Source organism: Festucalex cinctus, chromosome 11, assembly GCF_051991245.1.
Source record: "Festucalex cinctus isolate MCC-2025b chromosome 11, RoL_Fcin_1.0, whole genome shotgun sequence".
Classification (NCBI taxonomy): Eukaryota; Metazoa; Chordata; class Actinopteri; order Syngnathiformes; family Syngnathidae; genus Festucalex; species Festucalex cinctus.
The window spans coordinates 14,869,717-14,885,642 of NC_135421.1; the positions used below are offsets into that span (position 1 = coordinate 14,869,717).

General features: G+C 41.6%; 1 protein-coding gene across 7 annotated transcripts in view; it reads left to right on the top strand.

Moving 5' to 3' along the window:
• Positions 1–15,316, top strand: part of fhip1b (FHF complex subunit HOOK interacting protein 1B) — a 24,953-nt gene extending 9,637 nt beyond the window's left edge. For 4 of the 7 annotated variants that reach the window (XM_077536486.1, XM_077536484.1, XM_077536487.1 and 1 more), the window contains 7 exons: positions 1,248–1,415; positions 1,512–1,591; positions 1,662–1,831; positions 2,814–3,851; positions 10,263–10,441; positions 11,713–11,875; positions 11,947–15,316. In XM_077536486.1, the coding sequence (XP_077392612.1) occupies positions 1,248–1,415; positions 1,512–1,591; positions 1,662–1,831; positions 2,814–3,851; positions 10,263–10,441; positions 11,713–11,875; positions 11,947–12,257 (2,109 nt within the window). In that variant the 3' untranslated portion in view covers positions 12,258–15,316. Of the gene's footprint in view, positions 1–1,247; positions 1,416–1,511; positions 1,592–1,661; positions 1,832–2,813; positions 6,662–7,414; positions 7,507–7,582; positions 7,910–10,262; positions 10,442–11,712; positions 11,876–11,946 lie in introns of those variants that run through there. The other 3 variants (XR_013287228.1, XR_013287227.1, XM_077536488.1) reach the window with 3 other exon arrangements.
• The last annotated feature ends 610 nt before the right edge of the window (positions 15,317–15,926 follow it).

Below are 15,926 nucleotides of genomic sequence, written 5' to 3' on the forward strand. Positions count from 1 at the left end.
AAAGTCTAAGTACGTGTTTAGTAATAAAATAAAACGTATTTATACGTTTTTGGGATCAAATGAGTTAAGCACAGCGCCAAGAGAAATAGAGCAAATCTTAGAAGGAAGGGGAATGTTATTCAAATCAAGTTTTGCTTTTTTTTTTGTCATTCTCATTTGCTCTTTCTTGTAGCCATTGGGGGTTTCACTCGGGAAAATATTCAACGCAGCCCTACTCGTATTTCATTCTGATGAATACAGTTTTGTGTTCTTGATATGAATTTGAATGAAGAAGTGAAATCCACCCCTGTTGGCCATTTTGCCACTTGCCGTTGACTGAAAATGACATCACAGTCGCTCAGCTCATTTAACAACCAATTACAGCTCAGCTTGAGAAAAGAGGCGGGCTTGTGATTGCTTGTTGCCTAACCCTTAATCTGAATGTTGTGTTTCGATTAGTGGGTCACATACAAAAGACTGTCAAAAAAATGTTTGGGTTGACTTTCCCCGTTAACTCATTCAAACCCAAAAACGTATGCTTTTTGTTTTTTTTAATTTGACCTTCACTCCCAAAAACGTATTTATACGTTGTTGTTTTTTCCCCCCCCATGTTTTTATGCTAGAGCATACAGAAAGCTTTAATGCAGCTTCTGATCTGAAGAGGTCACTTAAAGCAATGGTAGTTATTACAAAAATAACCAATGGATGGCAGCAGAGTATAAGAGATTGATTTTTGTCAGTGTTTTCACCAAGAATGTGAATATTGATCAAACGTAGCTATATTTAATGCTAATTGCTGCAAAACGGAAATAGATACTAATATACTTTTTTTTTCCTCATGAAAGAAGAAACTCTAATCTTTCTTTTGGTAGGTTCCATGTTCTGATAGCAATAGAACACAATATTGTGTGGGCCTTGCCAAATCAGTCCAAATCCAGTCAAACAGCCGGGATTGCTTCACTCAAAATGGCTGCCAGTCAATGAGTTAAAGGCCATATTGCCAAACCAGTTGGCTGCGCTGAGAGAAAAGGGGGTGAATAATTTCACACACCCTACTTTTCAGTTATTCATTTGTTCAAAAATAGTTTAAAATATCAGATACATTTCATTCCACTTGACAATTGTGGCCCAAATGGTGTTGATTTATTCACAACAACAAAAAATCAGATTTTTTATCTCAGTGTTTGAAGCCTGAATGTGGCAAAAGGTCAAAAAGTGAATACTTTATCCATACTGGCTGATTTGTGTGCCGATAATATCGTCTGTAGTCGTCTGTGGACGAGATGATCGCCAGCACGGCCTACCTGGACCTGTTCCTGCGCAGTGTGAGCGAGACGTCTCTGCTCAAGACCTTCCTGCGCTTCATCCTGCTGCATCGCCTAGACAACGACTCCATCCTGGACACGCTGCTTCTGCGCATCAGCAGCAACTCCAGGGTCGGTTGAGCGAAATGTCGGACGGACGAAACGGACGGATGTGAGATGTTTGCTGAATGAAAGCGCTATGCCGTGTTGTGTTGTGTTGTGTTGCAGCTGTGCATGGTGTCGCTGAGCCTGTTCCAGACTCTTCTGTCGTTCAACTGCGAGGACATCATGCTGCAGCTGGTCCTCAGGTACGCCCGCGCCGCACGGCCGTCATCAATGACGGCGTCATTTCCGCTCACCTGGTCCGCTGCCCCCCAGATACCTGCTCCCGTGCAGCCACGTCATGCTGAGTCAGCGGCGCGCCATCCGGGAGGCCGACATGTACGGCAAATGCGCTGACAAGTTCCTGTCGCTCATCCCCGAGTGCTGCAGGACCACCGCGGCGCCTCCTGCCAGCCGCGACGAGGATCATGCCTTCAGGGGCAAAGGTGAAGACATTCGCCTATCAACTTTTTGGTTTTTCGCAAATACCGGTACTCAAAATTGGAAACTTTCCACCAGTGATGATTTTGTCGACGAAAAATACCAGTGATCATTTTGTTGACGAAAAATTTTCAAACATGAAAATTGTTTTCGGGTTCGGGGGTTAAATTAAAAAATTAAATAAAAAAAAAATACTACTACTACTACTACTAATAATAATAATAATAATAAATGTATTAATTAAAACAATTAATAAATAATTAATAATAGAAAAAATATTTACATATATATATATATATATATATATATATATATATATATATATATATATATATATATATATATATATATGTATATATGTATGTATGTATATATTTAAGTGCTGTCAAACGATTAAAATTTTTAATCTGATTAATCGCACTTTTTAATTTTGATTAATCAGCTAAATTACTTGCGTAATATAAAAGACAAAATACCGTAATATTTTGACATTAATGCATTTTATTATCTGAATGTCATTTGCAAACATTGATTAAATGCATGCACGCAATTGCATCCATGCGTGTATTGCTCAAAACGTAACTGCATCATATCAATTGGGTGCAATTCAACAATTTTGTTTGTTGTGTGTTTTGTGTTCAAAATGAACCGGTTCCTTCACGGACCACTTCCCTCTGGTGGTAGAAGGTAAAAAACAAAAAAAAAAAAAAAAAAAACGTATCCTGGTGTAAGTAATGGGGTCGAGTTGGATGAAACCATTTTCAGTCAAGTGGGGGGGGTTTACTGTATTTTTGTTGTTTTAAATATTACTTTTAAACTCTAGTTATAAGTTCCTAGCTTGTAAAAATGGGCTAAATACACGTCTGCCTCTATTGTACTCATGAGACAATCTTGACTGCGTTATGTTCCCATGGAAAGTTTCCATTTTTGCAAATTGCCGTCATTTAGTCCCGTGACGTTTGCCTTCTCCCGTCCGTCCGTCCACAGCGTCTCACAATGCGAGCGGGGAGTCCCCGGCGTCAGCCAGACCCAGCACGCCGTCCCGTTTGGCCTTCTTCATCCGCCAGCAAAGCTCGGGGGGCCCCCCGCCCACGCCTGCCGGCTCGGAGTCCCCGCAGTCGGCGGCCCCCGACAGCCCCATGCACCCGCCGCCGCCATCTGAAATTGTGGCCTGGGATTCAGGCTACCTGGACTACCTGAGGGACGCTCGACGAGGCATTGAGCTCTGCTCGTGGGCCTGCCAGGATTGGTCGGCACCTTATGATGGTGAGAACCCCTCCCCAAGCACTGCGCCGCCGCCGCCGCCCCCTCCCACGTACACCCCCACCACGAGAGCGGCGGTGGCGCGCACCGAGTGGAGCGGCTCGGAGCACGACAGTGGCGAATGGGATGTCACCATCGGACAAAACGACTGCATCAGCCTCACACCGCGCTCCAAGAAGCGGAGCCTTCATTGTCAACAACTTCCAAAACCTGTTCCTCCCCAACTTTGCCCCGTCCCTTTAGCCACTTCCCCACCGGTGCCAAACAACCCCACCGCCAGAGCCGCCTCCTTGCACAACGGCACGGTGGCACCGGGCGAGGGCTGCCCGGGTCGGGACCCGGAGCTGGAGGCCAAGAAGGCGAAGCGAAACTCTGATCACCGGGACTTTTTGGACGAGAACGCAAATCAAAACGGGTGCGCGGCCAAAGACACTGGTAACGATGGCTGTGCCCAGCGTCGCGGGCCCACACTGGAGAGTCTAATCCAGGAGCTTCTGGAACCATCTCCCGCCGACACGCGGCCCCCCGACGACTCGGACGGCGAGGGCATCAGCATCGAGGCCTTCACCCAAGAGCTGAAGATGCTGGAGGAGCGCGTGACGCCGCCGCCCACCAACGCCGCAGAGACGTCCCCAGGCGACCAGCATGATGGCGACCCGGAGGAGAAAACGGCCGACGTCACAGGACAAAGTTCCCAAACGGCCGTCTGCAGTCCCGCCAGGCCTCTCGCGCTCGCTCAGGGATCATGTCAGCCGTACACGGGTAAGAACCGCAACCCACGACACAGCTGCCATCTGCTAATGAAATTAGTAAAATTAGCAGTTTGCGTGTCATCATAGGCGCTTTCACACCGCAGGAACTTATGATGGAACTTCCATATGTTCCGGGGGAGTTTGTCCAAAGTTTGCGTTCACACACAAAACCAGTTCCGGGTCTTGGGGGGTTGCAACGGTACAACCTAAGCTCCTAGGCCTGAGGAGGGTATTTGGGTGTACCCTGAACGACACAAGGTAGGGGCGTGTTGTCTAGTGTGTCATGATTGGTTGACTGGACGAGGAGGTGTGTCGTTTTGGTTAGATGATTTTTTTTTTTCCCGCGGTAAAGCCGCCATTTTTTCTTTACTATATTCTATCGGGCGCGATAACTTTTTGTTCAAACATTTCGGCAATGGAAGGATTAAAAAAACGAGAGGTGGACGGACGAGGAAGTACAGGCTCTCCTGAGCAAACATGGGATGAGGAAACCCAACGGCACTTCGAAAGTCCAACAAGAAACGATGATAACCGCGAAGCTAGCAGAGTTAACATGAAACACACACAAAAGCAGGTGAGGGGAAAACTAAAGAAACTCCAACAGGACTATAAAAAAAACTCAAGGACCACAACAACCGCAGAGGAAATGACTGCAAAATTAATAAATGTATGAAAGACTGGACGCCGTTCTCTGCCACCGGATGGGGTGTACCACCGGTAGTACAAAGGACTCTGCAATCACCACGCTGGAAGCGATGCGCGAGGACACGGCTGTGTGCGAAGATTCATCGCAAACAGTCTCTCTAACACACCAAGGTAAGACAGAATTGCCTCATACACATCTTTGTATATATATTCATTTAGGTCGATGCGCGGTCGCAACGTGGCTTTTACACCGCGCTAGCATTAAACTGTTAGCGTAGCATGTTAGCTTAAGCATGGCAAAGTCACGCATCCAGGGCAACTCCGAGCCTATGTAATGTGAAATCAATTAACCTAGTAAACGAAAAGTACTGTAGGCAGCTAATGCAGTAATAGCCCTTCTTTCAGTGACAAAATTGGAAAGCTTCGTGAAAATGACGTGTGGAAGCTAGGCATACTATTCACTGTTAAAAGCAAAACAACCACTTCTTTTTTTTTTCTCAAGACAAGGCTGCATGCAACGCGACTAAAACGTTTTAACTTGTTAGCTTCATTACCTAACAACTCATAAACAGTTCTAGGGAAACTGAAATGTAAGAAAAATAATGACTCGAAATTGATATTTGACAGCGCCACTTTGCCGTGAATTGCGCGAGAATAACGCTGCCAGCAGAGTTGACGGTCACGGTGAAATATCCACTGCCATAAAGATTACATTAAAATGCATTCATTGATTAAAAGTCGGGGCTACTGCATATAAAGACTTTTCAGAAAACAATCCCAATGAATTTTTTTTTTGCCTCTTAGTGTATGTCGTCTAACCCTGGGATTACACCGGATGCGTGTGCATTGCGTCTGCGTTGCGTTCCGCTGACGCAGCCGATACGTTTCCATTCATTCAAATTGTTCAAATTACAACGGCTGCGTGTGCGTTGCGTGTCGACTGTGTCTCAGCTGCGTCATGCGGCAGCCCTCCGCACGGCTAGACCTATTTTCTATTTTTGACGGATGACGCATCCGTCGGCCTCCTTCAAATGGCAAGCTAGCACAGAACACATCGAGCGGGACAGGAAGACCGACACAGTTTCAAAACTAAATTTCCGGTTACTTTTCAGAATAAAACACTCGCCAGCTCCTATTTCGCAACATGTCAGCAAAACGTCATAATGCTTAACGCTTAATTCACTGTTTAAACACCGGCGAACATGGACAAGGAGAGATTTATAACTGAGGTGGAAAGCAACAAAATTAGATATGACATGGCACATCCTTTTTATAAAGACAACTGAAAAAGGAATGCTGCATGGAACGTCATAGCAGGAGTGGACGGTGAGTTCTAGGGGTGTGAATTGCCTAGTACCTGACGATTCGATTCGAATCACGACTCATAGGTCACAATTCGATTCGATACCGATTAATCCCGATCCGAATGTATAAGTCGATTGTTGCGATTTTTTTCATTCAAATTTAGAAAATACTAATCAGTAAACTTGTGTAAGAGTGTACATACAAGTGTAAGATTTGTATGAAAATGTATTATTTATTTATCTGAAACTTCAGTCTTATACAGGTTGTAATCTGTTTTATGTTTGAACAGCATTAAAATAAAATATTAAGGCTTAATGTTCCGTTCATATAACATTCTTCCATGCTTAAGGTGTGAACCCTAACCCGAAGTAAGACGTTTTGTTGAATATTTTTCCATTAAAAATGGAAGTTTAAAAATCGATTCAGCTGCCTATTGAATCGATTCAAGAATTGCGCGATGTAGTATCACGATATATTGCCGAATCGATTTTTTTTTTAACACCCCTAGTGAGTTCAGTCAAAGAGAGTCCACCTCTCTTTCTGCTCCTCTGTTGCGCACAGACTTTCTATGTCTTTGTCGTTGTTTTTAATGACTCGTTATCGCGCGCAATCACACGAGACACGGCGGGGAGTGGTCGGCGATGGAGCTGCCGGACTGCAGTTGTGCGTAGCCGGTGTGAGTTGGACAAAAAATTTACGCGTCCGGAGCACGCAGTCAAGACGCAGCCGAGCGGAGACGCAACGCACACGCATCCGGTGTAATCCCGGGGTAACAGTGTAAGCTGACCTTTTGTTGTTATGTACTGTGACTTACAGCTGGACCTTCTCTGAGCTCTCCTTTACGTTATGATGCCACCCTGAGCAGTCCTGGTATGTTTAATTTAATTTTATATAACTTCAAAAGCTTCATATAACTATACTTTTAAAGCAGCACACCACTCACAATTAATTTTTCTTTGTTGGATAAGGCAGTGTTTGTTGGTTTATTGGACATTATAAACATAAACGAGTAGCAGTTAAAAATTTAAAAGAAAGAAGAAACTTATTGCAACCATTCATAATGGTTTACATGTTCAAAAGCAGTAGAAAGGTCACTAGTATACCTCTCTTCACTCGCCTCTCCCTCAATACAATCCTTAAATTGCCTTATTTTTACAACTAACTGTTTTATGTCATGAGTCCTCTGACAATTATAAGTTATAATGTGAGAGGGTTGAATAGCCCGATCAAAACAAAAAAAAAGAAAATATTATTACAGATTAAACACCTCAAATGCCAAATTGCCTTATTGCAAGAAACACATTTATCAGATGATGAGCACCAGAAACTGAGGAAATTCTGGGCTAATAAGGTGTATTATTCATCTCACTGCTCTGGGAAAAGAAGAGGGGTGGCAATATTGATGCACAGACAAATTAATTTTGTTGAAACATTAGTACATCGAGATGAAGAAGGCAGGTTTATACTGGTGAATGGGCTCCTAGACGGCATTGCAGTCTCTATTGTTAATGTCTATGCCCCAAATGAGGATCAACCAGGCTTTGTGAAGTTATTATTTAATAGGATTGCGGAGTATAGCTCTAGCCTTTTACTCATTGCACGAATCTGTTGAAACCGTTTCAGTCGATGCGTTAGGAAGGGACAAGCGAGGATGGTCCGTCCACAAGCAGAAACTGCGCCACTCGAACAGTTTCCTGCCCCTCTGTCAAGTTCCAGTAAGTTCAAAGTCATGTAACTTGAAGCTCATCAAAAGTATTTACTGTCACTCATTGTACATTTACATCCCTATAGGTTAGCGGAAACGGGACCGAGACCACCTATTTTTGGATTACCTGCACGAATTTGATGAAAAGAACGGTGAGTCCACGAGGGCAATGTTCTTAGAAGCAAATGCAGTTGCGCAAGGAGGACCTTGAACTCAGACGCAAGAAGCACAAGGAGGAAGTTGACCTCAGACGCGAGGAGCGCAAGGAAGATCAACAGCTGGCACATGAGCTGGTTGAACAAAACCAAAGGCACAACAGAGAGTTCCAAATGAGCTTCCTGGCAGTTCTAAACAGACTTGTGAACACAAATGAGCCAAATGCACAAGTAATAAATGCTTTTGTTTTCATATCACTTTTTGTTGTTCTGTTTTTTTCCCACACAAATAAAAACTTATGCTCAATTAATTCTTTTTAATGTTTTTATTTTTGAAAAACAGTAATGCAAACACATCAATTATGGCGTCCCACCATTCAGAGGTTCTGATGTTCTTTCACTGCCTGCGCGGAACACACCCAGATTGGTAGAAGTGGCAAATCTGAAACAGAAACACAACAAATTAATAAATGTTAATATCTACATTACTTACTTTTGTGCAACAACCTCGCGATTGGCCACTGGCTTGAGGTGGCAATCTGACACTTCCAAAATCATCACTTTTCCCAAAATCCCGGCACCTTTGTTCTATCATTCGTACATCGTCAAAGAAAGCAAGCCATTTCAACACTTTGGATCGGTCAATAATGTGTTTAAAACAAAAATTAATAAGTAAATAAAAATAAAAAAAACATGCGGACAGACGAACAATACATCCAGCTCCAATGGTATTATGAAATACGAAGCGTACATTTAGCGTTAACAGCAACTCGCCATCAAGCCCTATTTTGCCGTGAATTGCACGAGAACTAGGCAGGAAACACCACTTTCAAAATATCCACAAACAAGACCGACGCGCGCGGACAAACGCTTAACTTTATTCACGTTTTATGTTACAGCTTAATTCCAATGTGAAATAAATTTCGTATAATTGTGTGTTTACACCTTACCAGTGCACGTCTTCGTGCTTGCAGGAGTGGGTGTCTTCGTGCTTAAGTGAGCAAGTTCTGACCATTTCTCGTCTTGCTGTGGTAATACGGCGGGTCCCAATGGTTCTCATCAACTTTTCCCGTGAAGTTCTAATTGCTGCAAAGTGCAAACGCAAATCTGGACAACATGACAAGGAAAACGAAAAGATGATATGCCTTGTATCACAACAAATGGCGATGGAGGGTCAAAGGTCGCGTTTTTCAACCTCACCCTGCTTGTTTGTCATTCAGTTTTATCGTTACCGTTTTATCGTTATCGTTATCGTCACTTGCTGGACAGGCGGAGTAGTGCTTTTTTTTTTTTCCTCCCCTGACATACGTCATCAGTCTCATTTCAATAAGCTACCTTGCCCGCTTTCATGCCGTGTGAACGCAAACTTGTGGGCCGCTCACAAGTTCTTAGGACCCGGAACTGACTCTACCATGAACTCAAAGTTCATGGGCGTTTTGGTGTGAAAGCGCCTCATTTGTCATCTGCCCCTCATGAACGCTTTTACTGCCACACCTTATCGAAAAAAAAAAAAAAAGCCCCACAGTGGCGGCCGCTATCGAGCATTTGAACTCATCTTTCAAGGAAAACAGAATATTGTATGCTTTTACTACATTTACAAGGTGAAATGAAAGGTCGCTTTCCATTCTTTCATTAGAAGAAAAGTGTTTCTACCTTATTCCATTCTTTAGTAATTACCATTTGAAAAGAGGTCATTTAAGTGACATTGTGTGAAAATTGAAAACAAACTTGTTTTCGTCATGATTTCGTCATGTTTCATTGTAATTCCCATTGAAAAGAGATACAATGCTGCCATCTGCTGGCCATAGTTAGTGGCTGTTTTTGATTCCAGAACCCATTGACAAGGCAGCGCTGCACTTTGACTTTGCACTTCCCATTGATTTAAAAAAATAAAATAAAAACAAAAAAAACGTTGTCGACATCATTAAACGTTTATGGTGATCAAAGAGGAATTGTAAAAAAAAATGTCTATTGTCTAAGATTAAAAAAAAAATAACTTTTACATTTTGAAAAGTCTAAAAAATTGTTCGAAAATACATTTCAACAAATATCGGCTCCAAATATCAGTTATCGGCCTACTTGACTCCTAATAATTGGCATCGGAATCGGCCCTGAAAAAGAACCATATCAGTCTATCTCTAATCTGGGTTAATTACAAAAAAATATATAATGTCACATTAATTTAGCAGAAAAAAAAAGTGAAACCTTGTTTTCAATGTTGATTTGAAAATCATTCATCTTTTTGACACTTTTACATTTGTTTGCAGCTCAACGTACAGCAAGCAAAGGAATCTTTATTTTCATTTCTCTCATTTTTTTTTTCTTTAGCTTCTCGACAAGAAAGTTACGTTTGCTGCCATAACACAAAATGTGAATTTCAGAAGCAAAAAGTTGATTCTAGAAAAAAAGAAAAGCAATAATAGAAGCCTTGCTTGAGTTTGTATGCGATTTGTATTTCTCTGGCGTCACCAGTCGGCTGACGTCGTCATGCACTTTTATTTTTTATTTTTATTTTTTTTGACAAAGTCTGGAACGTTGCGCTGATGTTGAAGTGCGAGATGGTGAGCGCGTGACTTGTGTGTGTGTGTGTGTGTGGGGGGGGCGCGCGCAGGTCCGCTGATGGTAGTGCTGCTGTCCAAGTTGGAGAACATGCTGCACAACTCGCTGTACGTCAACATCCTGCTGACGGGCATGCTGGCGCGGCTGGCGTGCTACCCGCAGCCGCTGCTGCGCTCCTTCCTGCTCAACACCAACATGGTCTTCCAGCCCAGTGTCAAGTCGCTCATCCAGGTAAGCCTCACCTCCCCGGCCTCCAGTTGGACTTCTTCTGCAACATTTCAAAGCATTTACAAACAAAACCAGGCCAAGAAATAAAAAGGCGTTCACTAAAATGGGACGTTTGCCAATGTTGCTTTCTCCTTCAAGGTTGCAAACGTTTTTCAGCATGTTTGCGACAAGAAAACATGTCGTCGGTGACCATTGGCCAACATCATTTTCAAACATAGAAATTAAAAATGCCTTAAAAGACTTTTTCTTGGGTAGGGATGTAACAATAATGGCAATATCGTAATATGGCAATATTAAAACTGCCACAATATATCATCGTTGTCATGTCATGATCTTAAAAGCAGCACTTTTTTTCTTTTTAAAGAAAGTCGGATTAATTTCCATTTGTGCAGTTCGAGCACTCTCTGGTGGCTAGTTTTTTTAGCGCAGTTTAATTTTTATAAGGCATGTTTTGGCCCTTCTATGTTTAAAATCCACATTAATGGTCAGATGAAGAGGAACGGAATATGCTTTTGAACCGAGTCAATATGTGGAGGAACTCTATGTACGTACGTTAGCAAGTACATCAATAATATATATATATTTCATTGCAGTAATGTACAAAAGCACAATATTGTGTGTTTTTATTTTTTATTTTTTTTAGAATGTATTTTTTTTTTTTTTTTTTTTTTTTTTTACAATATTGTGACTTTTTTTGTATTGCCAACCTCCCCACAATTGCTAATTATTAGAGCTGCACAATATCTAAAAAAAATATTGATATTGTGATATCGACCCGTGCAATATGCATATCGCAAAGACATGCAATAAGTTTTATATGGAATTTTATGCTTTCATCTGAATTTGGCTGGTCATCCGCTAATGAAAATGTGCACCGCCACCCAATAGTTGAACATTAGCGATATGTAATTACAATTCATTAACTAAGAATATATTGAGTTTGCTTATTTTGCTGCATGAAAAATGTAATTCTTTCATTAGATCATAAAAATTAATTTTCTTCTGTACAAGTTAAATATTGCAATAATATGGATATTGCTATATTGAGAAACTATATTGAATAATTTTCCAATATCGTGCAGCCCTACTAATTATCATATTGTGAGCTTCATCTTGTGATAATATGGTATGGTGATGTTTGGATATGGTTACATCGGTAGTCTTGAGTCCGCGCATGCTCGCAAGTGACGGCACAAAATGGGTCGAAGCTCCCTTGAAAAACTTTGTCATCTCAACTTGGGCCTGACTGTATTTTTGGCGCATGTGTGTGCAAGGTGCTGGGTTGCGTGAAGAACCGGATCGAGGCCTTCGCCGCCTCCCACGAGGACTTCCCCGCCATGCTGAGGAAGGCCCAGCAGTACCTGGTGGCGCGCGGGAAAGTGGACTGGAGTGAGCCGCCTGGCGCCCTGCCCCCACTTCGCCGCTCGGATTCATTCGGTGAGCTCCACTTTCAAACGGGCTGTCCGCGCTTGATGACTCTGCTGACTGCTGCTCTCCTCTCGTCGCAGTCAAGAGTCGCAAGTCGTCACTCAGCGACCTGATCCTCCGCCACACCAACAGCCCCGCTCGGACCCGCAGCGCCGCCCAGATGGCCCTGGCCCACGTGCGGGTGGGTGGCCAGACGCTGCACAGCGCCCTGTTCCGCGGCGGCGGTGGCACTGGCGGCGCGTCCGGTCTGGAGAAGCAGGCGGAGGCGCTGCGCGTCAAGAACGCCGTCTATTGCGCCGTCATCTTCTGCGAGTTCCTTAAGGAGCTTGCCGCCCTCGCCCAGGAGCATGCCGTCGCCATGCCCTTTGCTCGCACCGACGCCGAGGAGTAAGACGCCCGAGGGTCGTGCGCCCCAGGGGCGAGACTCCACAGTAGGCCTCCACCATGGCCAGCCAAGACCAGCTTCCGACACGAGACGCCGAGAAGCGGACAGCTGTATGGCGAGCGAGATGCAGAAAGGCGTCGAACTCGGCGCCAAACGGCAGGTGCCAACGATGAGATGCTGAGGGGCGGACTAGACTTGATGCCAAAGGGTTTTCCATGTCTACGAATAGATGAGAAGAGGACGTAGACGTAGAAGGGTCGACTCACGGAGGCGAACAGACGAGGACTATGGAGGACCAAAACTGCCAAAATTCAAAATAAAAACATGACTAAAGAAATGACTACACGTGAAAATAAAAATGGATATAAAAAGTATAATTCAAAAATCATATCCCAAAAAAATATAAATGGAAATAGAAAGAAGAAATATATACATAAATACATTTGTATTTAACTTTCAATTAAAATTTAAAGAAAAAATAAATGACTAAATAAATAAATGATTAAATAAATGAAAATAAAACAGATATAAAAAATATATATAATTAAAAAATTATATAAAAAAATATATAAATGGAAATAAAAAGAACAAGAAATATATATATATATATATATATATATATATATATATATATATATATTAGTGCTGTCAAAGTTAAAGCGTTAACTAATTAATCACAAAGAATTATCGCATTAATCATTGTATTACCACAGATTAATCACACTATTAATTTTGACCGCAGATTACCTTTTTTAGCCGACAGCGGATGGTTACGTTAAAGGTAGCTGTTGGAGTTTGAGCAATAAACATAACTACATGCATTAAAGTAAAGCATTTAATAAATGTTTACATATGCCGTAGGCCATTTTTTCCCCCATTTTAAATTATGCAAATAATTAATTGATTAGAAAAAGCAGGATAAGTGTGTGCAGTCGATATACATTTTTGAATACGTCCTCATACTGTGTTTATATATATATATATATATATATATATATATATATATATATATATATATATATATATATATACATATATAAGGGCTGTCAAAGTTAAAGCGTTAATAGATTAATTAATCACAGAAAAATGTCACAGTAATCACGTATTAACATATATTAATCGCACTATTTTTTTTTTTTTGACCGTACTTGAGCCTTGAACGTAACCACGGATGGTTACATTGAAGGTCAGTGATTAGGTCAATGCACGGCATTTCCTACGCCTGCTGTTCCAAAATGGGCGGGGTAACTCCAGTCGGTGGTAAATTTCGCCATAAAAAACACCCCGACGGGACTTCAGATAAAACAAAAGTAATTTGCGTTTAATTGAACTGAAGTGCACCCAATTGATATGATGCTGTTATGTTTTGAGCAATGCACGCATGCATGCAATTGCGTACATGCATTTAATCAATGTTTGCAAATGACATTCAGATCATAAAATGCGTTAATGTCAAAATATTAAGGTATTTTGTATTTATTTTATATTACGCGAATACGCAAGTAATTTAGCTGATTAATCGTGATTAATCAAAATTAAATAGTGTGATTAATCAGATTAAGAATTTTAATCGTTTGATAGCACTTGTGTGTGTGTATATATATATATATATATATATATATATTGGATAGAAGTTTCAAATTATATTTTTTTATATCCGTTTTTGTTTTCACATTTAGTCATTTATTTATTTAACCCTTGTGAGGGTTAAGCGGCTAAGAAAATGAATGGATTTATTTATTTAGTCATTTATTTCTTTTAAATTTTGGCCGTTTTGGTCCTCCCATAGAGGCGAGGTAAAAGGGCAGATGCTGAAGAGGAGATTGTAAGGATGCTGACGAGTCGGGCGCCTCTATTGGTTGATGCCAGAACAATTTGATGCGCTTTCACCAAAAGCATCGCGAGACGTGAATTTTTTTTGCATATGATGTATCATATTGATTGACCTTCGAGCAAAGTCGAAGTCAACTTCGTTTGTGCTGCTCCAATTATTTTCCTGTTGCGTGTGCAAAACACTCACTTTGGATTTGTCCATCCGCACTCTGTTTTATTTTGAAAGGCTGTGTGACAGGAATGCAATGTGTCCATGCACAGCTTTGTTAACTGACATCTTTCCCTTAGAGAAAATCTGCCTCAGTTCTGACCAGTCCCCAGGTGGGCGCTTGGACCCACTTTCAACCAGTTGCAAGCCGTGCTTCCAATGCTGACCTGGGAGCAATTTAGGTTTCACTACTTGGAGGGTGGACCGTCACAGCCACTCGCCACTCTGCAGTTTTGGACTACTTGGGGGTCCAGCAAGGTAAGACCAGTTTGGAACACTTCCAGCCAGTAAGCAGCAGTTTAGACCAATTTGAGCCAGTTTTGCTCCATTCAGGATCAGCGGCAGTTTTGGCGCCGTGACCCCAGAGAGAAACTTTTTTTCGTTTATCTCTTTCGTGTCTCGTGGCTGCCTCCTGCTGGCATTTGGTGCTAACTAACTGCCAACAACTTTTCAACACACTTTGGACTTTTGTGCCATGGAATAGTTTTTGGTCCACCAAGCACTTGGCGCACAGTGCTAAAAAAAAAAAAAAAAAAGGGAAACGGTGATTTGATATTGTGGGAATGTTTGCCAATTGGACTTTTGTCTTCCTCCATTTATGTTGTCATTCAAGTGTCTGTAAGTAGCGACATCATCACTTTTAATGTTACGTCAAAACAAAGGAGGATGATTGTAGTTTGGATATTAATGTCAAAACAAAAACTGACTTCCCCTACTGGACGTTACTTTTTAAAATTTGTTCCGCTGCCATATGGTTTGACTTTTCAGCCGATTAAACGTTTCTTCCAGTTTGCAACTATGCAAAAACAGGTGGACGCGGTCTGCACACACAAGCTGAACCTGTAAATACTGTAAGACAACAAAAATGATCAAGGAGATGTCCAACGTGAAAGGAAATGTTTTGAATATTTTTGTAGATGATTGTCATATTGCACGTATGTAAAGGATGGAAAACAAATCTGTCACACAAAAAAACACTAAAGGGAATGTTTTTATTAATTTATAAAGTGTTTGTCAGCAACAAGTTCATTTTGTGTCTGCGTTTGTTTAAATTGCTACATGCGCGCAAAAATTTCCTTTGGAATTAATTCAGTGACTTGCTCAGGAAAGACGATTCCATCTTCAAACTTTTCATCTTAATTCGTTGAAATTTTTTAATGCTCTGCAAAAGTCTTGGTCTCTCACTTGCCATGGCGACATGCAACCACCCCCAGGTCTAATAAATGTGCGAAGAGAGTGTTAAAACCTTGCATGCACATCAGGCTTGGCCAATATTTTATATTTTGAATGTTACAAAATAATGATTCTGTAGAATTTCCTACAGAGAACTAGACAATTTCTGGAGAAATTGCGTGGGAATGCTGAAAGCTGAATGCTAAGATTTGAATGTATGTGGAATGCTTATGAAGTAAATTGAGAGACAAATTATGAAATTATGACCTGGTTACAGGAGAATGTACTTTACCAACTGTGCCACCGAGCAGCATCAGACACCTGGTAATAAAGATAAGTTATATGTAAGGAAGTGGGCGTGGAAAAAGTTAAATGTCTGTCCCATTGAAAATGAATGGGGAAAAGTTGATATTAAAATTGTGCGAATACTGTAAGTGATGTGGAATCAGACGATATATATA